General features: G+C 43.3%; 1 protein-coding gene across 1 annotated transcript in view; it reads right to left on the bottom strand.

Annotated features, from left to right (window-relative positions):
- LOC120848313 (medium-chain acyl-CoA ligase ACSF2, mitochondrial-like) overlaps positions 1-22,103 on the bottom strand; it is a 261,125-nt gene that overhangs the window by 72,177 nt on the left and 166,845 nt on the right. The window contains exons 10-12 of the mRNA XM_042288177.1: positions 17,051-17,142; positions 10,917-10,993; positions 10,713-10,820 (exon numbers count right to left, since the gene is read on the bottom strand). Of these exons, the coding sequence (XP_042144111.1) occupies positions 10,713-10,820; positions 10,917-10,993; positions 17,051-17,142 (277 nt within the window). The remainder of the gene's footprint in view (positions 1-10,712; positions 10,821-10,916; positions 10,994-17,050; positions 17,143-22,103) is intronic.

Raw genomic sequence — 22,103 nt, 5'->3', positions numbered from 1 at the left:
TAAACTACTTTAAATTGTTTTCCTTTTTGTCCGTGCGGCAACCGCTGCGGGTTTTCGGGTTGTGTGCACTGGCTGGTTTTGAGAAGATGGCGTCTTACGCAACAAGCTCAAGTACCTCTCCTGCTCGGATATTTTCGAAGATTCGAAGATTCATTGCGCGCAGACCTTGAAAGAGTGCAAGCAGGTGATCGCCAAAGTGTACGCGAGTACAAGAACGCGTTTCCCGGAGAAGTCGGTCGTGAAGTCCTGGAGACGGTCAATAACAACACCGGAGTGTGCGCCCGGACTGTCGCGAAGTACAAGGCGCAGTGTTTATCTGGCACGCTGGCGCCCCGAAGCGAAGACCTCGCCATGTAGAAGTTTCGAGCACGGGGACTGTCAAGCAATTCGAATACACACACAACGCCATTCGCCTGAAGGTGCATCGCAAGTACTCCGAGAGGCGGATTCCTACCCTTGACAGCTATTTCAAAATAAACTGTTCAGGCCACAACTATTGTCGATTAACGTCCTATTATAAATTTTGGGGTTACTTATAAATTTTGAGATTCCTCATTCCACGCTGCACGAAAGAAAAATATAACTCGGTGCTGGAGTCAAAAAACACTTGCAAAGCGGCAGAGCAGATGGTAGCAATGTGGCCTCTCGGCGACTTATAAATAAAAAGAAAGAAGAAAGGAGGAATTGAAATATGCAGTTCGGCAATGCGCACAATCTTGCTCAAAAAAATATGCCTAAAAAAGAAGAAGAAAAAAAATGCGCGTTTAGTGGGTTCGAACCACTGCCGCCGAGACGTCGGTATCGCCAGAGCAGCCCTACCACTCGTCCACGAAACGCGCCCAGGAATACATTTTTTTTTCTGTATTTTTATGCGCACCACTTCAGCACCTTTGACAGCTTTGCACGCTATGTATGAAAATTAGTATAAGTGCCCATTTTGAGAACCACACCACCACACTGCGAGTTGAAGCAACGCCGAAGGCTTGCGTCTCGCAGTGCCGCCTGTTGAATAACCATTCGAAGAGTTTGCACACTGTTAAGGTAAGAGCGCTCACACCGAAGAGCTCTCTTTACAACGCCCACACACACACACAGAGCTCACAATTGAAGGGGGGCCACTGAGGTTTTAAGAGCCACTGATCGTAGCAATCACATTCCAAAGACGCCGCGTTGTCGTAGATTGTTTTTCACCAGCTAGGTCCTGTAGGGATGAGGCCAAGGCCAAGGCTGGGGGATTCATCGGCGGAAACGTAAAGGAACCAAGGAAACGACGTGAGGCTCGCGGACGCGGTTCGTGGGAGCTGACGATGTCCAAGCCACGACCCGAGCAGCCCTAGTAGCAGCCTTGCTTCCGAGAAGACTGTATATTCTTTCCGGCGGGCACACAATACTCCGACAGCATGCTTGCGGCTGGTGAGGATTGCAGGAGGTGGCTAACAGGACGACCAATGCACAGAAAATAGGTTGAGCACGACACAGCACGCAACGATTGTCGCCGCCATGTTGAAATAAAACCAAGCTGAGACAGGCCAAGCTACAGTTTAGTACACAACGAAGCTGAGCCAGGCCAAGGTTCAGTTTAGTACACAACCAACATACTTCATTACAAAGAATTAGATAAATGTTAAAACAAATGTTTTTACGTTTAAAAGTTCTAATGTATGTCGACTAAAACAGAAACATTCACGTTGCGTCAAATGAGCTCCGCCGTAACCAGCGAACGTGGCCGCGTCGCCATCGCCACCGTAACCAAAATCACAAACAAAGCAAGCTGCAAACTGCGTTTGAGACGTTCTCTTCTTCACTTGTCTCTGACCCTTCTACTTTTAAGTTTCTCTTTTTACCCCAGTCTCGGGTTAAGTTCCTACATGGTATATACAACCTATTGTAAAAGATAAGTATAATCAAACTAATAGGAAGTTAAGCTGCCGATTAAAAAAAACACTTTTTTTTGTTTTGTGCAAATTCCGATGTAACAAAACAATGCTGTCCTGAAAGCTTCTGATGTGTTTCATGATAAATTTTAGAGCAGCATTCAGTTCAGCATCGTTAAGACCATCATCGTTCATTTTTCCATGTTTCATTACAGAAAATTGTAAGATATCAGTTCTGCACTTCGACGTTCACACTTGCAGGCAATTGATGTTACCGCTTCTTTTAGGTGGAATCGAAGTCTCCATTTCAACTTTTATACTTTCACACAGTTGATGTTACTACCCTTGTTTTAGGGAAATTCAAGTTGAACCTCGCAGGCGGCAAGAAATCTCCTAACGATCACAATGCCTCCCTTTGTTCAACAAACTGATACTTGACTAGGGCTGCTATAGTCCAGACAAAGTGAGAGTCAGCACTGACTATCTTTCGGAGAGTCGCTCATACACTTCCATGACTCTTTTGCGATAGGAGTCGGGGGACTCTTCATAAAAGGAGGGTCCTCGCAACTCTTGTTACAGAGTCACGGGGATTACCAGGAAGGAGTCGTGTGACCCTTTTTCTCCGTTGGATAAGAGTCGTTAAAGAGTCGCAGTTAACTACGTCACCTGGAGTCGCCCATACACTACCATGACTCCAGTGTGATGAGAGTCGCGGGACTCTTTTTTTTAAATAAGAGTCAAGTGACTCCAAACTGGAGTCGTGAAGGAGTCAAATCTGTAGCACGCAAAGACCCCCCACAGGGAGTCGTGGCGACTTTCTTTATAAAGAGTCGAGGGACTCTACAAACTGGAGTCGATTCTGCGGCGCGACAATACCCCCAAAGAGAGTCATAGCGACTCTTTTTTTTTAAGAGTGTAAGGAGCTTCGTCCCTAAATCGACAAGCAGAACCGAAAGAAGACTGCCTTTGTCACACCCGATGAACTCTACGAGTTCCAGGTTATACATTTCGGACTCTAAACGGTGGCGGACACTCTGCAGCGGATCATGAATACCGTGCTAGCTGGACTGAAATGGCAGAGCGGTATTGTGTCCCTCGACGGCGTCATGGTATTCTCGCGTGACTTTGACGAGCACTTTAGGCGATTTATGGCCGTACTTCAAGCCATCAAGACCGCCAGGCTTACACGGAAGCAGCCGCATAGTCGTTCCTGCCAACGAGAACTGAAGTTCCTTGCTCAAGACGTCAGTAGCGAAGGATCGCGCCCTGACTTTGGAAAGACATACGCCGTAGCCGAAATTCCTCGACCATCAGACACGAACGCCGACCTCGGACTCCTGATCATGTGTGCGTAGTACAGGCGCTTCTTTCAGTATTTCAACAATCTTTCTGCGCCACTCACACACCTCACGAGAGATGCCGTGATGATTGCATGAGCAAAAAATATCAAAGCGCATTTGACGAACTAAAGCAAAATTCCAGACACCTCCCACCGTTCGCTATTTCGACCAGTCCCCAGAAACTCAAATCTACACGGATGCCCGTGATATTGAACCTGGTCTTGCACTGGTTCAACTTCAGGAGTGTACATAATAGTGATCGCCTATGCCAGCCAGACACTCTCAACAGCGGAGAGTAATTACCCAACGATAGACAAATAACGTCTTGCCTGGGTCATCACCAAGTTTGGCCTGTTCGTGTTTGGGAGCCCCTTTCGAGTGGTCACAGACCACCACTCACTCCAGCTAACCAGCCTACAAACCTTAAGCATCCACCAAGACACTTCGCTCGGTGTAGCCTACGACTACAGGAATTTCACACGACCGTGGCATAAAAGTCCGACCGTAAGCACAGTGATCCCGGTTGTATGTCCAGCGCCACCGTCCAGTCACCCGCTACATGCGCCGACGACGATGACGCCGACGAAGTGTACATTGGGGCAATCAGTTATAATGACATGGTCTACCTACAACGGTACAATCTAGAGCTCCGCTCCCTGATCGATCACCTCGAAGCACGAGAGAGTACAGTCCCTCGCACCTTCTCCAGAAACCTGGTAAGGATCGTCATTCGTTGAGGGATCCTCTCCAAAAAGCACTTCGGGAACAGCACTGCAGCATCGCTATTGGTAATCCCAATAGTGTCCGAGAGCACATGTTTCAACAGGTGTTCATTTGGGCTTTTATGCACCGGTCGGCGCTCTGTTGTGGTAGCTCATATGCCCGTAGACGTTACTTGTGGAAATGTGGGATCTCAGCATAGGCTGTGATTAGTTATGTTCCGAAAGTGCGATTCCGCCGTTACACTTGTACGAATTGTCGGGACAAGATAGCGGCTTCCAGTTGTTATTATTAAACTGCTGCAGTACAACCCCTTTTATAATTTTCATCCAATTTTTTCGTAGCTTGCAGTATCGTGCTGAGAATAAGACAGCATAGTAGCATCTGAGAGTTTCCCCTTTGCCTGACTCTAAGCGTATAATGCCGCTCTCTGTATTTGTATTGGAAACGAAGGCGGTATGTTTTTTCCTGAGATACATTTTTAGTGGACACATTATCGCAGTTTCCCGAGGATAAACCGGTGATACGTTATAACTAGTTAGAGGAATTCTGAAAGCCGGCAAATGGTGGTGATTGGCGCTGGTAACGTTTTATGACGTCCACCTTTTTATAGATACCGTATGCAACGTGCACCAATTTCGTGGCCTACATATTCTAAGTGTGAAACCACTAAGTTACATTTTCGGTTGGGTGAAACAAGGAGCGTATTTTGTGAGAGGAGATGTTTCAAAAACCATATCAATTTTATGTGTTTGTTGGGGTCATAAGTGAAGACTAGATACCTTATGAGAATATCAATGAATTGTTTTAATGTTTGGGCGAAATTTCTCACTCAAAATGGCACTTTGGAACTCTAAAGACCAAACGGCGAGATGATTTCTGTCTTTGGGCTGTCCTTTTGCTTAACTTGAGAGGGGACAACTGGAGGACGTTCTACTGCCGTCTGATTTTATGTTCACGGAGTGACTAGGAAATACAAACATCCTGCTGCACGGCATTGAAACTGGTGACGCACAGCCCTGGAACTGCAGCCCGTGCACGATCAGCTTGTAGAGAAGAACGCTCCTGGGCACATTTTTCCCTGAGATGACTTATAGCGGTGCAGGAGGTAAGTCAAAGATACATTGAGCATTTCCTGTGGTTGTTACTCCAAGAAACTACGAGACAGCCTTACTCTGTGTAGACTACCAACGGCTTAACGACGTGTCTGTAAGGAACAGATACCCTTTCACCAGCATACCGTCTGAAATGGACGCGCTCGTTAACACGACCCTGTTCACAACGATACGGCATGAACACTTTCCATGTACTTGAGAGCCAGCATCGTGAGAACTCATGTATGCAAAACTGAGTGGGGTAGCGTGGAGACACCCCGGGGCCCGGCGGGTTGCGGCGCCACTTGACAGTCACCGCCGTTGCGCTTCCCCCGCGCACTCCCTGGGGTTTGAGCGTAACCCAACCTCAGGGTGCTCGCGGGGGAAGAGCAACGTAGAGTTCCTACGCCAGCCAGAATTGTGTATTCAGCCCCGCCGGGTGGCCGTAGCACCGCCTTTCCTGCACTGTCCTAGATACTTTGCTCGTCACGTGACTGAATTCAGCGAATACTGGCGCCGCGCGTGAAGAATAGGAAAGGATGAAAAGGCAAAAGAAGAGCAAAATACGCCTGGGCACGTGCACCGCCGGCAAAGCGACGGTACTGGTGGCTTTCCTGCACGACGTTGAATTTTTTGCACCTCACACGATCGAGCTCGGCGAATATCGGCGCGGCGCCATGCGGAAAACAGACGCGCAACTTTGGCTCCCGTAGGCAGCCTATACAGGAACCGTAGCGCAACGCTGGCGCGACCAGTGCACGAGTTAAGGGGGCCTTGTCCCTCACTACGGATATAATAGGACATCGCCATAAGTGCCCAGGGGGCTTCTGGCAGTCTTGGGTAAGTTACTTTTAAAAAGTAATTCGTTACAGTTACAGTTACTTTCAGAAAAAAGTAGTGAAGTTACCGTTACAGTTACCGCAACAAAAAAAGTAACTCGTTACAGTTACAGTTACTTTCAGAAAGTAACGACGTTACTTTTCAGTTACTTTTTCTATAACACAAAAAAAAGATTAGGAGAAACTAGAAAACGCTTTTCACCAAGTTTATTTGCATAAAATTAAAAAGTGTGTTTTTTACTTCGTATTGTAAGTTGGCAGCAGTTGCTTCTCGAAATTAGTTTCTGAAAGTTTCCCTTGTTTGATAACGAACACGTCCCTGCCCTTGTTGAACGGGCGCTCGTCTAACGCGCTGGATGAGATTGCTGTGTTGTTTCGCCGGAAAAGGTTTTTGATTGCCGGGTAGGCGGTGAGGCAATAGAGTGGCGTTTTCTGCGGTCAAGGTGTTAGTAACCTCCTCCACGTCAGCAAAATACTCTCTGTACGCCGGCCATGGTAGTTTTTCTTTATTCTTATCAACATTCATATCCTTCGTAGCACTAGCGTATTGCTGGCTCGTTGACGGTTGCGCTGGGTTCATAGAGTCCCTGGACATATTTCAGCTTGTACCCGGCAAGCCAGAAACAAACCCCGCGCAAACAGCAGTAACTTTCGCCTCGACTGTTGACACTACACCGGATTAATGGCGCATATCAAGATACGAACCATGCGCAGTGCGGAGTGGCGGCGCTAATTAAAATACGAAACATTCGCGGTGCCCTCCGCGTGTATTGTTGTTTGATTCACCCGATTAAAAAGCTTTTGCGCAGAAAAAAAGAAAAACCGCAAAAGACATAGTTCTTCAAGACACTAAGATGCAAGTGTTCAGTCACAAAGTACAAGCGCGTGCTAAAGATAACTACTTTTTTTTTTTTCACCGAACCTACACGTGGCTATATTCGGGTCGTGACTGGCGAGAAAGAACGTATTCACAAGTCTGTGCAAAAAATTAACTTGACACTCGAAATGTCGGAAGAGACAATTTGGAAAGCGCAAAAAATGGCTAAATTGTACTCGTTCAGTGATATATTATTCATGAAAAACTGGAAAGTAACGACAAAAGTAACGTCGTTACTTTCATCGTTACCTCAGAAAAAAGTAATAGAACTACAGTTACAAGTTACATTTTTAAAAAGTAACTCGTTACAGTTACAAGTTACCAAAAAAGTAACGAAATTACAGTAACGCGTTACTAGTAACGCGTTACTACCCAAGACTGGCTTCTGGGCTTAAGCCAGTCATGGGCAGTTGCACGACGCATATTTAGCGTTCTATTAATCGTCCCGTCCACCTAACATTAAATATCATTCATTGTTTTTTAAACCCCTGGCTCCGTGACGTTAGTCTAGTTAGACATACGCAGCAAGGAAACTTTCCCACTGTTTGCACTTTAAACTCGTCGTATGTCTATTGTATTGTCAACGAAGTCGCCAGCCGCAATTGGAGTAAACATTTTGGGTATCTGGCGCCTCTTCCCACCAGAAGAAATTTGCTGACACCTTGCGGAGCAGAAAGGCCCGAAGGCTACTCGAAGGAATAACGATTCCCAACTCCAAAATGTTTTCGAATGGGGTCTTCCCTATTCTAACTCCTTCGGCATCTAGTTGACGTGGTTGAACTTGGATCGTCTTTATGTGATCAGTCACTTTGTGTAGAACCTGTTTTTCAAAGCTGTTGGGGTAGGTATTATACTTGGCATGGATGGGCAGTATCTCAAATACAAGTATTTGAAATACGTATTTCAAATGGTTTGTGTATTTTGAATTTGTATTTAATTCCAAATTGCGTAATGTATTTGACGTGTGTATTTAAATACTAAAACGTGGGTATTTCCAATACAAGTGTAAATAAATACACTTTTGTGGGCGAAAAATATACATCCCTCAAATTTAATGTCACTGCCCAGAGCAGGAAGAATACTACGTTCTGCAGCGAATGCAATATCTCTCAATCAAGCACAGGCGTTTGGTGACTTTGTGATCACGGTGCTAGTCCAGGGCAAGAATAGTGACGAAATTGACGTTCACAGGCATACTGGCTAAATAAGTGCCTGTGACAACTTGTGTTGCTTTCCAGCCTGATTTCCATCCATATTTTGCCTGGAACGTTCTAAATGCGCGGGTCGTCCAGACTTTTGTAACTGGTGCGAGTTGCAACAATAAAAAATTATCTAGCTAGTGCTACGCGTCTTGGTCGTCTCGGTTCTTTGTTGGTCTATACCAAAATGTAATCGACAAAAAAAGTTGCTTGAAGCTCTGTACCTTTTTAGCTATTACGTCAAAGCTGATTAAATTTTTTTGTGCTTATATTTCTATTACGTTACTAGAGCCTCGCACACTAACTCCCGAATGTGCAATGCAAAGTTAAAATGAGATACCCAGAAACCCGTTGCAGGTGCCCTGAAGTCGCTGACGCAAATTTTAAGGAATGTATTTGGGAAAGTATTTGGAGGAGACCAAATGCATTTGGTTGTATTTGTATCTTGTATTTAAATGCTTTTTTGGAAATGTAATTATATTTGTAATTAAATACATTTTTCACGAAGTATTTTGTATTTGTATTTCGATACATATTTGCATGTATTTTGCCCATCACTGATACTTGCAAACTGTAATGAGGAGGCTTAGGTTGGTTTGGACGAGGGGACAATGGAAGTGGGGATGCCATTGTCAATGCCGGAACTGTCACATGGGTCTTGTCAGTAGCAATGCGGAGATTGAGCTCTACCAAGAGTAGGCAATTGTTCAAAGCACTGCTCGAGGAATCCGGTGAGACCCAAGAGCGATCAAATAAACCTATTTGTCGGTTCGTCGATGCCCGATATTGAGGGTTAGGCAATATTTTTCATACGGTGGAAAGGTTATGCTGTGTTCGAGTTTATTTGGGTACCTCTAGTGTTAGTAAGCTTGAGTAAAATGGGACACATTCTTTACCAATATTGTACCACGGCCGCTTGAACCGTCTCACCTCATCAACAAAAGAACAACGAGAAATAATCAGCCCCCATGACAGCAACAGGTACTTTGGATCCACGAATCCACCTCTAACAACTGTGATAACCAAGCCATGCGTCTCGCTAAAGACCTAGTCGCTGCCGCATTATTTTTTTAAAGCGTTCGAAGCTGGTAATAGTTTTAAAAAGCTTGTGCATTTAGGTATAACAGTTTAATATTGGTACCAATACTACGAATAGATAAATAAATATGCACATTACGTTAACTAGCGTGTGTTGTGAATCTTCATACCTGCGCAGCGATTGAACTTCAGTGGACAATTTTTTTTATTTCACTTTATTAGTCTATGACCCTAGGGCCAGCTCCTCTCAAAGGGCCTTTAAATGTTTACTGTTCTAAGAGGCTTCGTAAATCCGAGGCAATAACACTTAGTACAAACGTTACTAAAACACCCAGTTGGGAAACTCCCATAGAGACAGTTTTCAAAAAGTGGCCCCAAACTGTCTCCGAGCACCGAGCTAATGACGAACACAATGCCACCATTTCTCCCGCAGCGGCCACTCGAGGGACTGCACGTGACTTCTATTTTGGCTTTAAGAACAAATACAGCGGAAGAGGTTACGTGCCACCCCCGTCTCCCCGGCGGACGCGCCGCGTTGAGCTATCGGAGTTAAAATGCACCTGGGGCGGGACATGCTACCTGAAAGGTCCGCTGAGGCATGGTTGTATAAAAACAATATTAATTGAGCCGAAAAACCCTGCAAACTAAAGATTTTAAAAACATAACGCGCCCCTCTTTTGGTACTAAACTTCAATAAATTTCATACAAAAAGAGTCTTTTTCGTTTGTTTTTACGCAAGAACAGGCTTTCAAAAAGCTCAATGTGACCACAGTACAGACAAATGATAAAGAGTGGCGCTGTTGTCGCATTTAGCTCGGTCTCGGTGGACGCCAGCGGCCCAGGTTTCGACGGTGAGTTTCCCAACTGAGTGTTTTAGTAACGTTGCTTAGTACGTACTTAGAATTCCCAATTATTGGAGACAAACCTAGAGCTCCACAAACTGCGTGTATTATATTCTTGTTTATCTTTAAATCCATATTGTTTTATTTATATGCTCAGACTACTTGGTCGGCAGACGAAGATAAATACAAACATCACTTCGCGATTTACCGGGGGGATTAGCTTCACTCGACTGAACAAAACATTTTCGGTTCATAAAACCTCAGCATGTTTTATTCATCACTAATATCATATTCAAACTAGAAAATCACATTAGAAAAATGCTGGTATGTTAAACAAAGTAATTCATAAGCACTATATTATAATTCGCTTATATTTATCACTGACTAAAAGTATGCTTTAAATACTATTAAGGAAAGTTCAAAATAGGGAGCGTCTCGCTACAAGTATTTTCAATCCTTCACTTTTCCACAAGTTAGGTTTACTAAAAAAACAAGCCCATGGCAAATTCATAAAACTATAAAAACGGCCCCCCGAAATTCCATATGGAAACTTTTTTTCTGATTTCCAATTGGAAAAATGTTATTCGGGGCGAATTTATTTGTGGTTTTTCTTTCCGGGTGTAATATGTTCAGATATCCCATTTCCTTGCCTAAATGCAAATAATATTTGAACTATTTTTATCTAAACTTTTCCTTTGAGTGCCTGATATCTTCGTGACACCTAGAGACAGTGGATACAAACAAGTTTCATAATGTATCGTACACGTTCTGACTTAACATCATTGCTGCCTACACAATTAAAAAGTAATTGAAATTTAATTACTCGTTCCTTCCCTCAAAAAGTTTCTAAGTAGTTAAGGAATTCGTTGTTTGCATGTCTAATACAGACCTCAACGTGATCCAGCGGCGTTCCAACCGTCCGAATCCAAAGGTCTGTGGGTTCGTCAGGATTCGTGCTGCTGAAGGCAGGACTGGTCTCGGAGGAACCGAACAAGATCTGAGAGCATTCACCATTCACAGGCATAAATGATGGATCCCATAAGATTCGAAATCATTTTCCAGTAAAAAAACCACTAGAAAACAGCTTACGTACGTATATACTTGGGGCGTTCATCCTTGTTCTAATCATTTCCACAATTGCAGGAGTGGCTAAGGAGCCGGCCATGGCTGCTACAAATAAAAAAGATATAGCAAACGTCACAGACCGGCCAAGATTCAGGTTCTAGTTCACGTGACGTCAATTTCCGTGATAAATCTAGCAGACAAATTTAATCTAGTCAAAGGCGAACTGACAAGAAATCATGTAGCGTCATTTTACTCGGTAAATTTAGCAGGAAATTGAATTGCTGTTGAGGTCACGTGACGTCAATTTCGTCACTAAGTCTAGCGGAGAAACTGAATTCGTTCAGAGACGACGTGAGAGGAAGTCATGTGACGGCAGTTTTCCCGCTATAAATAGCGAAGAGACAGAATTGGTGTTGATGTCACGTGACGTCAATGTTTGCGCTAAATGTAGCGCGGTTACGCCGACGCCGGCGCAGACGCAGACGCCGACGCCGCGAAACCCGGTAACGGTATCCTAAGGCTGCGCTTTAAAGCATGATACCCTAGTATTAGCATTGAAAGCTACGATACCCACCCTTGTCGGTCGACGAGTATACGGAGTGTGTCGCCTATAAAATAAGATCGCAAATAAGCCCTTGAATATAACGCCCTGCCTTGACCAAAGTTGCTGCTCAGAATATAACGGTACACGCGTTTAGATCGGGATGGCCGCGCATGTGAGGCATCCACATAAACATTTAAAGGCCGCACATGTATGCAGGGGGAATTTTAATATTTTGATTCACATTTTTACATAATTACTTTATTACAAAATTAAAATTACCAGAGAGACTAGTGAAGACGTTTCCACATTGCGGTTTGTTTTGTCAGTGTTCTCTTTTGTCACTAAGCTCTTCCCTCGCCGTGCTCTTCCTAGATTGTCCTCTTTTGGCGAGTATATTTTAAGCTTCAACTTTTTCATGCGAGCTGTTTTGTGATGATATTTCCCACCATGCCACACACTTCACCTACTCTAAATGAAATAGTAGACGCAAATATAAGTATAGATATCTGTCGACGGCGTTCACTGATTGTGGTGTAGTTTTAGTCAGGGATAAGCGCTTTCCTAATGTAGTGTAGTATTCTGTACCAATCTGTCGTGAGCTCACCAAGATAACACAAAACGACCACTGAAAACCCGAATATTGATGGAAAATCATTCCAAGGGATCTCTCTAAAAATATCAAGCCTATTTTTAGATAACGAAAACAAATATTTTCGGGAAGCTTGATTTGAAACACCCTTCCGAATCTACGAGTTAGGTGGCAACCTCGTGCACCCCTTTCTATTTGGATGACTTAACACAGAAAATGTCGCTAACTTTTTCTCTTTCCTTCTCGTCGTTCATGAGCACGTGCACATCCCATGGGGCCAACCGCGAAAGTATTCCAGGAGACGTTTCTTCACGCGCAGACATCGTGTCACTTTTCTGCGCTTCTTTTTTAAGCAGTGTATGGTAGTCTGCCTAAAGCGGTTTTTAAAAAGGTAATGTTAAAATAAAAGTTTAGCAGCCATTGGTGAGCGACGTAAGGGGTGATGCCGTATAGGTTATGCCCAGTACAGCCGCATTATTGAAATTGTGAAGAAAAACGTTGTAGAGCCTTAAACGTTGCCGTAAAAAGCTTATTTAATAAATGGCAATAATAAATATTACGGACATGCAACTTGTGACAAGCATAAACGTTTTGAAAAATGTCTTTGCCAATTACGTCACAAAAAGAAAGTGAAGAGGAGCGCAAATTGGGGGGAGAGGGCAGGGGGGAGGACAGCAATATTGACGGGCTTTCAGTCTCCTGAAGGACCTGATGGTGATGATCTCTTTTGTGCGTGCGTGCGTGCGTGCGTGCGTGCGTGCGTGCGTGCGTGTGCGTGTGCGTGTGCGTGTGCGTGTGCGTGTGTGTGTGTGTGTGTGTGTGTGTGTGTGTGTGTGTGTGTGTGTGTGTTTCAAGTCTTTTCTAAACCGTTTGAGACGGTAAAACAATATAGATCTCGGGACTGTCAGCGGCTCTTTATTCCCTCTCTACATATGCACACTTAATTGCGAACACGAAGCCACAGTCAGCCCACCATATATGCGGCCAAACGTTTGGGGCTACGCAGTCAAAACTATCGGCGCCCTTTCGCTTGAGCTTCTTCACACCCACCAAAGCAGTGAACGCGCACTCAACACTTCTGAAATAGCTGTCCAAAGTATAGTGCGCTAAAGGTGGCGCCACGTAAACGAAGTTACGTCTGAGCCAACTGCGGTTACGGGTGCCCGTGTAACAGGGGTAGTAAAGATATCTGACTGTCACGGAGCTTAGTTCGCTGCGTCCCAGCGAAAAACCTCCTAGAACAGAAGGTTCTAGTCGTGGATACTCGGCCTGAAGTAACGAAGCCGAACAATTGACCCCGATTGGACACGTGTAAAGCGGTAGCGGTTGGACAGAACCCCGATTGATCACGAGTCGAACGTCGACGGTGCGCTCAGGTTGAAATTGATCCTCTCCCTGGCCCCCGGCAGGCGGCGCAAAAAATATCCAGCACTCCGGAGTTTCAGTTTATGATGTGTTTAAAAACACAGAAGAAAAAAAAAAGACACTGAAATAAGCAAGCATGCTTTTAACGAGACCCTATCTGCAGTTTGCGTGCGGTGAAAAAGCTCGTTTCATTGGAGCGCGTGATATATTATATATCTTCAGATATTCGTTCAATATGTGGAGGCTTTATCACAGTGTGTTAGAGCTTTTGCTCCCACGGTAATTGCCACAGAAGGTTGCAAGTGCGATCCTGTAACTTTTACTTTTGCTCTCATTGCAAGAGGTGTCAAAGGATGAGTCCAGATGAGGTGCTAAGCTGGTAGAAACTGTATAAGAGGAGGGGAAACGTTCACGCGGGGGTGCTAGGGAGCCGAGTTCTGGTGGAATCGTTAGCTCTTCAAACGTGTTCGAAAGTGGAGGCAAAGGCAGCTAACTCTGTGTCTAAAACTACGTGTAATCGTTACTTGTTACAGTCAGAAATCCCGCTCAAACGTGCCTTCGAATTGTCGTATCCCAGTCTCCTTCAATTGCCACTGGTATAGAAAGCAAATATTTGCCCTTTTTGAGGGTATACACTAAGTTATAATAGGAGACGAGAGGGCGCTGGGGCGTTAGATTTAAATAAAATTTGACAATATTTGATTCTGAAGTTTTTCAAATTAATACCTTCAAACGTCAACACTCCCATAGTTCAATTGGTTGACGAGAGTGGCAACCCCGTTGAGGAAAAACTGTGCTTCCATTTTCTACTTACGAGAGCTCCCTAAACTTGCCCGTGCTTCCAGAAAACACGATTGCGCTTTGAATACAGGGACATAGGAAGAACAGACACCACAGAACGCTAACCTAACCTAACCTAACCTAACCTAACCTAACTTAGCCTAACCTAACCTAACCTAACCTAACCTAACCTAACGTACCATACCAACTTGCCCAACAATCAGCACGTGCTTCCAGCTTTCCAATACGAGCATAGGGACCCTCTCTGCGTTTCATCTGCCGGTGTTACCCCTCTGGGCCCTCTCATCGAAGGGACGAAGCTTTCTTTATCCTCAGGGTCAAATAACATCAACAAAATTTCAAAAACTACGAACACGGTATCCGATAATTTTAAGCTAATTTTTAATCATTCGCTATCCATAGGTTACCTTGCTTCTGAGTGTAAAATCGGTAAGATCGTTCCGCTCCCCAAAAACGGAGATGGCCCCTCAATTACAACTATCGTTCCATTTCACTAAATTCAGTTTCATCGAAACTTCTCGAACATTATATCTACTCTCGCATAATGTATATTTTTAGATTGCAATACCTTATTCTACAAAGACCAACAAGGTTTTCGTCGAGGCTATTCATGTGACACACAGCTGGTCGAATTTACGCGAGACATTCATTGCCTTCTTCAAACTCGGAACGAAACTGGCCCAATATTTTTAGACCTTTCAAAGCCGTTTGACCATGCAACACATATCTGGCTAAGTTGAAAACAATCTCGTCTTGATTTAGAAGGAAAAGCTTTATAGTGGATATGCAGTTGCCTTGCTTCTCGAATGCAGTACACAGTCTTAAAAGGGCATGCATCTAAATTTCTCAATGTCACCTCAAATGTGCCTCAAGGCACAGTTCTTGTTCCTCTTTTCTTAACATTCATAGGGACCAACCACATTGTATTTATTCTAACTTATGTAGTTTTTAGACGACTGTGTAGCTGTATCGCGAAATCACTTCACCCAGTGATCAGACTCTTTTTAAACCGCTAGTACGAGTTTCCAAATGATACAACAACTGACAGTTGCCATTCGATAAATTAAAGTTTGCACTAATTCGCTTTTCTTGGAAGGGAGCAACCTATTCCTTTTATTACATGTTAGATGACAAGAATTATGAAAAAGTCGATGAGTACAAATATATCCGTGTCGTACTCAAATCTGATCTCACAAGGATTAGCCACATCGAGGGTATTTTCTGTGACACAGCAAGGACCTTTGGGTATATCCGGCGTTTTCTGAGTGCTGCTCCTTCAAAACTTAGGAAGCTTGCCCACAAAACTTTCGCTCGACTAAGTTAGACTACTCTGTCGCAATCTTGAATCCTCCCTAAAATTGCTTATTCACTAAACTTGAAGCAGTTAAAGCCGAGCGACCCGCTACATTTCCTCTAACTACGATTATACATCCAGTGTCTCTTCTATAGAAATAAGCCTAAATTTCTCTATTTTCGAGGCAAGTCGCACGATAGCACCATCTTTGCTTACTTTATAAGACTTATCATTGTCATCCGGTGGTTAGAAGTTCATTCTTGCTAAATCCCACGCTGCCATCTCGTCGTCTCAATAACTCCCGAAATTTTAAACGAAGATCCGGTTCGAGTAACGAATTTAACGAAATATTTCTACCAATGTTAATTGTGGACTGGAACGGTCTTCCAGAATCTACCATGTTAATTACTCTCCCTGTGTTTTTTGAGACTTCTATCATCTTGCATTTTCGCTCTACTTATTAGGTTTCTAGTGTTGCTACTTCTCAGATTTCATAGGCGGTAAAAGTGTGCTGTTCATTTGTTGTTGTTGTTGTTGTGTTTTGTGTTTCCAAATTTCATTGTATAATTTCTAGAGTCGCCTCCTTCTTATCTAAGGATCTCACACGAAAGCTTTTGAGGAAAAATAAATAAAAGAATGAACATCGAGTCAAACAAGCTCGGTTTGGAATGATCAGCGGGTAGACATATGATTAGCTGCCTTGTTTAAACAGGTCGGTTATCTGACGTCCTCACCCTCTCATCTCCTTCTCTTCCTCAGATTCTACCCAAGTATACTTTATTTCACTTTGAATCCAGACGCAGTCGACGCTACGAGCTCATGAGTCCGATGAAACATCGTCAAAAGCGCAGCATCTGTTGTTCGTGAAGTTTCTGTACGAGTTCTGACATCACTGAACCAATCATAAGCATAACAGACTCGGTGATTTGCGTTTTTGACGCTGCCTGGATTGTTTCATTACATAGTAGAGTCCGATGCGTCTGGACATAAGGGACTCTGAAGAGGTTCTTAAGCTCGAACCGCAAGTGAAAGTTGTAATGGAGACACCTTACGAATTGTGTGTCTTAGTTTCTTAAGTTGTTTCTTTTTCGATGTTATTAGTACGTGTGTCGTAAGAGCCAATTGAAATTTAGACGTAGACCTGCCCGTTCCTACACGGCGAGAGTAGAAAGGTGCGAGAGCGGAGAGAAATGCTAGCGGAAGTGACGTCGTCAGCGGGGTTTGATGACCCCTGCTCGCCACTAAGATGTCTCGGGGATGCGTTTGATGACGTCACGACGCCCTGGCAAGATGAGAGGCAGCGATTTCTGCGTGCCTGGAGACAATCGCTGAATGTATTTTTTTTCTCAAAATAAGTGCGCTTTACGTTTACTTTTACCAACGATGATTGTGATGATTGAATTCACTGGACAAAAAGCTATAGAAGTACCTACTAACTCAGATTTCTTGAAAAGTGCATCAACTTCCTTTTACACTGAACGTAGTATAGTATCCACCGTTTAAACCGACCCGAAACTAGCAATGTCGGAGATTGTGACGTCAGTAATTTAATAATTGGAAGTTTCGTACCTTTTCTAATGGAAGACACGTCGTATGCTCCCTCGTCAAGATGACCAAACAATGAGTAGAAAAGAGGCGTTGAACCGTAGATCGTCGTGCATCTGGAATATCAAGTTTGTTTTTGATGACAGTGTCTGGAATAATAAATTATATATTGTGTTTCTTGGCCCATAAGGCAGATTTATAATCCACCCGAGTCAAACAAGAGTTAAGGGTTCGTTCAAGTACATCATAACTGATACTGAAGAAAGGCGGCGACCCTCTCGGCGAGGGATGAAGTCGCATTCGAGCCGAACATTTGTTTTGAGATCTAATTTAAAGTTTCAAATCTTCAATGAAAGACGAAGCGAATCTGAACGTGGGAGGAGGGCGTCGGGAAAAGGCGAGCAATGTTCAAAACCAACAAGGCAAGAGTCCGAAAAGCATAAGACGCATGCAAGCTGGTAAACTTACTGAACAATAAAGGCTGAGTCCAGAAAGAAATAAGGTGGTAACCCACCTTATTTTTTTCTGGACTCAGCTTTAATGTGATGTAATACGCCTTGAGTTAGAACACAATATTATTTTTGAAATAATATATGTTATAATATAAATGAGGTTGTTTACTTCAATTTTCCATTTGTTTTGCATTGATTAATTTATTATGAATAAAAAAACCTGCGGGAAATAGTGCGCCTTAATAATTATAAAATTATCCTCCATCGCTCAGAACGAAAATACAAAATCCAAATCGTATCCTTTTTTTGTTCTGTCACCGATAAACTAACTACAAGTCCACCATTTCTTCGTCTAAATGCGGCCTGTTTAAACAGATACTTGGGCTTTTTCTCTATTGCCGCCCATTTGCTTGAAAATTTATTAAACACTCCAACAAACATAGTTGAAATTGTGACCCAAATACTGGGCAAAATCGCCATTTTGGTCCTCAGTGCATTTCTCAAAGTGGAAATCTTGACAGGAAACAAAAGAAAAGTGACGTCAACGGAACGTAGCGGTTCAGTCTTCGGTCTGTAGACTTTGTTCCCAACTGATTAGAAGCAGTTTCCTGGCATCAAATGAATCTTTTGGAAGGTCGCTCCGGCACCCGTGCAGCACAACAGAAATGCTCGCCATTGTATATTTTCAAACTGCCCGCTCGACTTGCACGCCTCTCTGTCAGTCACGCCATGGTATAGAAAATCACGGGTATATTTGGATGCGGGTTGTGGTATCTGATTTACTTGTCGACTTCACAATAACTATTTTGAATTTCGCAACGCTAGATAGCATCTTGAAAACCAAAAGGTGATTCCAAAAATGTAGTTAATTGTTGTATCTAAAAAAAATGAAAGATGTTTGCAATTCTCAGTGATACCGAATTAGAGCGCAGCTCTTGAGGAGGAGGACGTGAGGCGAGGGTATGCCCGTGTGACGTCAAGAGGGTTACGTCACTCGTGACCCTCACGACGCTCGTGACGTCCCTTGTGACCCTCGTGACGTTACTCGTTACCCTCATGACGTCATTATGGGGAACTTCCATAATGCAACGCGCGCTTACGCCGACGGCGACGGTTTCAGCAACGCCGCTCAACGGGGAAACGGACGCCTAAAGGCTGAACTCCATGGGCCAAATATGCTGCGAAAAATTGACAAATTTTGCCCGGCGGCTTTTGCTCTGCCCGAGGGATCAGCACAGTGGCTGCTACGTCGCGCGCAAAGCGAGCGTGCCGTCGGGCGACGTTCACAGTTATTCGTTACATAATTCGCTCCATGGAGTTCAGCCTTAAGAGCTGCGCTCTAGAAAATCGCCCGAGTACTCTTTAAAGCCCAACTGTGACCGGGAGAAAGCTGTTTTAAGTCGGCGCACAGAAAGTTTCCGAACGTTATTCTTTATCTGCTATGTTCCGGCGCAATCATGGTTATTCGGCTGTCTGGGGCAAGAAGAAAATTTTAAATTAAGCATCCCGCTAAAGCTAGCCTTGCTATGTTAAGTTTGGCTTCGGCAGCCTTTGTCTCAAGAATAAAAGTCTGGGTGAAAAGTCTCACAATTTCTACCCATGCTTTTCATTTTCTTTGAATTCTACAAAAACTCAGCGGCGCAATCGGGCTGCATGGTTCATCATATAGAGCGTTCTCCAACATAAAGTGCCAGAACATGGTGAGGAAGGAAGTTCAGATGAAGAAAGAATATATATAAAACAGTTTCATATAAAGAACACATTACACAAAGTAAAATGTACTTTAACGAGCTTCGTACAATGCAAATTTCTTCGAAATATTTTATATATTGTCACGAATAACAATTGATGAGCCGACGAAACCTGAAACGAACTAAACGTTTAATGGGGCGAACTTGTTCCCAAAACAAAAATAGAAGAAAGCTAGCATCGCAGGCGCCGCTAGCGCCGTTAAAGCAGGATTGAGCGCTGGAACGAGACGGACTCCGGCTCGCCATGCGGAGTTCCGATGTACACGCGTAGGCGTCTGAAACGATCGGCGTAGAAATTTCGGGGCATAGAACATTCTAATCTCGAAGAAGCAACAGGTTTTTTGCATTCGCCAGAACGCGACATTTACAGAAACAATAAAAAGATGCATCTGCAGCCAGGAATCGAACATCGGCTCTTTGCGTAGGAACCAAGCACGATAACCGTTAAACCACGGCCGCGCTGCCTACCTGGCCAGCTGCACCCGGGGCAATATCATCCTTAATAAAATAAAAGATTATAAAATTAGCTCGAGGTAAAATAATTTGTGGAGGAACAGTTGTGTATTAAACAAGGATCCACTTCCATGTTCGGTTGGATTGCACTATTAATTAACCTAGTTCAAAGGATTACAGATATTTCCAAAATGCTTTATTTGTTTAATATGCATTGATCTAGTCTGCAGGGTGATTCCACGTCTGTTCGTGCAATAATGGTCCGGGTCATATTTTTGATATTTTCGTTAAAAATATATATGAAAGCCATGTTCTTGGGAGGAATACTCAGCTATATATAAGCGCCGGAACATTGTTTTTTATGAGATATGAAATATAGAAGCTCGAGGTGTGGAAATTAAGAAGTTTTCCCACGATGCTACTTTGCACAGTCTTAATTTTCTCATCGAGGCTTTCACGTCACCATAACTTTTTAAATACATTTTACAGTAGATGTGCAACGCATACACAACAAATTAGAAATATTAATCAAATATTTTATGCAAACAAAATATTCAAACAAGGCGTAAAATCGCGTTTTAGAGAGATATTCACTTCTTGTTTTGCAAATAAACCATCATTCATAATACTTTACAAAACATATCGATATGCCGTCTTTAAATGTTTCTTTACGAATATATCAAAATAATATGCCCACCTTTCATTTTCTTCTTGTTATTAACGCAGAAATGCGGCTGATTTCTCCGAATCAGTGATGTACACGTTCCTCAAAAAAGGAACGAAAGCTCGTTCCTAGTTCCTTCTGATTTTTGGAACGCGTTCCCGTTATGAGTTCCATCGGTTAAAAAGGAACTCATTCCTGTTACAGTGTAAAAAATGGAACGTATCGTTACATATACGTTACATTTGTATTTTGTTAATTACCATATTTAGTTAAATCACGCAAAGATTGTTTTCTTCTTTCTTCTATCACATCAATACGCAACATACGAGTTTGTCGCGATGGAAGGGCACCAGAAAAAGAAAACAAGCGGAAGCAGGGTTTTATTTGTTGATATATTCTAGGTAAAAATCTCAGCTTTTAATCATATTCATGTTTGTAATGGACGATTCAGACGAGCCAAATGTACCCACATTGCTCCAGCGTTTTACAACAACCTCACACGTTTCAAGCTAACGAAGTTCCTTATCAGAGCTTAACAACAGTTGCTTCTCGATGTTGCTGTCCGCAAGACGAGCAAGTGCAGGAGAGGGTAGAGATTTTTGAAGGTCAGTCTTGAAAGCTAAAAATACTTCTTTGCGAAGGTTGGATTTGTTGTTCAGTTTGAAGGTGGGGGACAAGAGAAGGAATAAAGGTTATTTTTGTGTATTTTTTAGGTAAGCTTCATCTCTTATTTCTTTTAAACTCCACTTGGCACTTTGCAGTGCCTTGAACTAGCTTGTGATGGCGAAACATTGAGTAACGTATGAACTCTAAACGAGGAAAGCTACGACAAACTTTCACTCGGAGCGAGCCGACGTCTTCGTCATAGCAGTTTTGTCGCACAGCACTTAACTTTTTGAGCGTTAGTTATGGGATGTCTTTATATTTTCCAAATCATTTTTTTTCTAATGGGTTGAGTATAACTGACGCGAAAAGGGACTTTGAGCTGGAATACCATTAATTAGCTGCCAATTCACAAAAACAAAACGGCCCCACTCTGTAAAATAGCCAACTATGCATACGTAAACTTAAAACTCTCAGTTACGCAAGTGGCCATGTAAACATCCGGCTTTTCCAACCGCACTCAACAAAATGCGGTTAGAAAAGCTACTGGCTCCACGAACAGTCAACGAATCTGACCTTTTGTTAGCATTACTACAAATACCTCAAGAACGAGGCTGCTTCTCCTCACAACGTGAGTTCATCAAACTCTTCTTTAGGGACTCTGATGAAATTGTGGCTGGAGTAAGTCAAGACTTGTATGCTGCTAGTCTGTCGGTAACCCCATTGAAACCACGTAAAACCATCTTTAAAAAAAGGCGCGAAGCATATTTGCAGAAAAAACAAGCTCAAGTGAGTTCTTCGATTAGAAGAAACCTGTCAAGCGTTTATGACGTGAAAACCGGCGAAAACAGTTGTGAGCACTACACGGAGTGGTTTGACGCGTTCCGAGAAGCGCTGAAGACATGCAGTTCTCAAATTCATAAAATCAATAATGAGAACTATTTTCGGCTCCCCTCATTGTCGGACTGATCTTCCATCGCCTGCGAATGGCGAAGACAAGGTGGAATTGCGATAATAACAGCTGTTTTTACCAGCGCTAAACGGTGATATCTTGTCTCAATTTTCAGATCCCACTTAGAAAAAGGATTAGCGCCGAGTATGATTTCTGAAGTTTTGTGTGGAGCAGCGCGGTAAGGTGACATTGAACAGAGAGT

Source organism: Ixodes scapularis, unplaced genomic scaffold, assembly GCF_016920785.2.
Source record: "Ixodes scapularis isolate PalLabHiFi unplaced genomic scaffold, ASM1692078v2 ptg001212l_1___fragment_1__unscaffolded, whole genome shotgun sequence".
In the NCBI taxonomy this organism is placed as follows: Eukaryota; Metazoa; Arthropoda; class Arachnida; order Ixodida; family Ixodidae; genus Ixodes; species Ixodes scapularis.
This window is presented reverse-complemented; position numbering and strand designations above follow the sequence as displayed.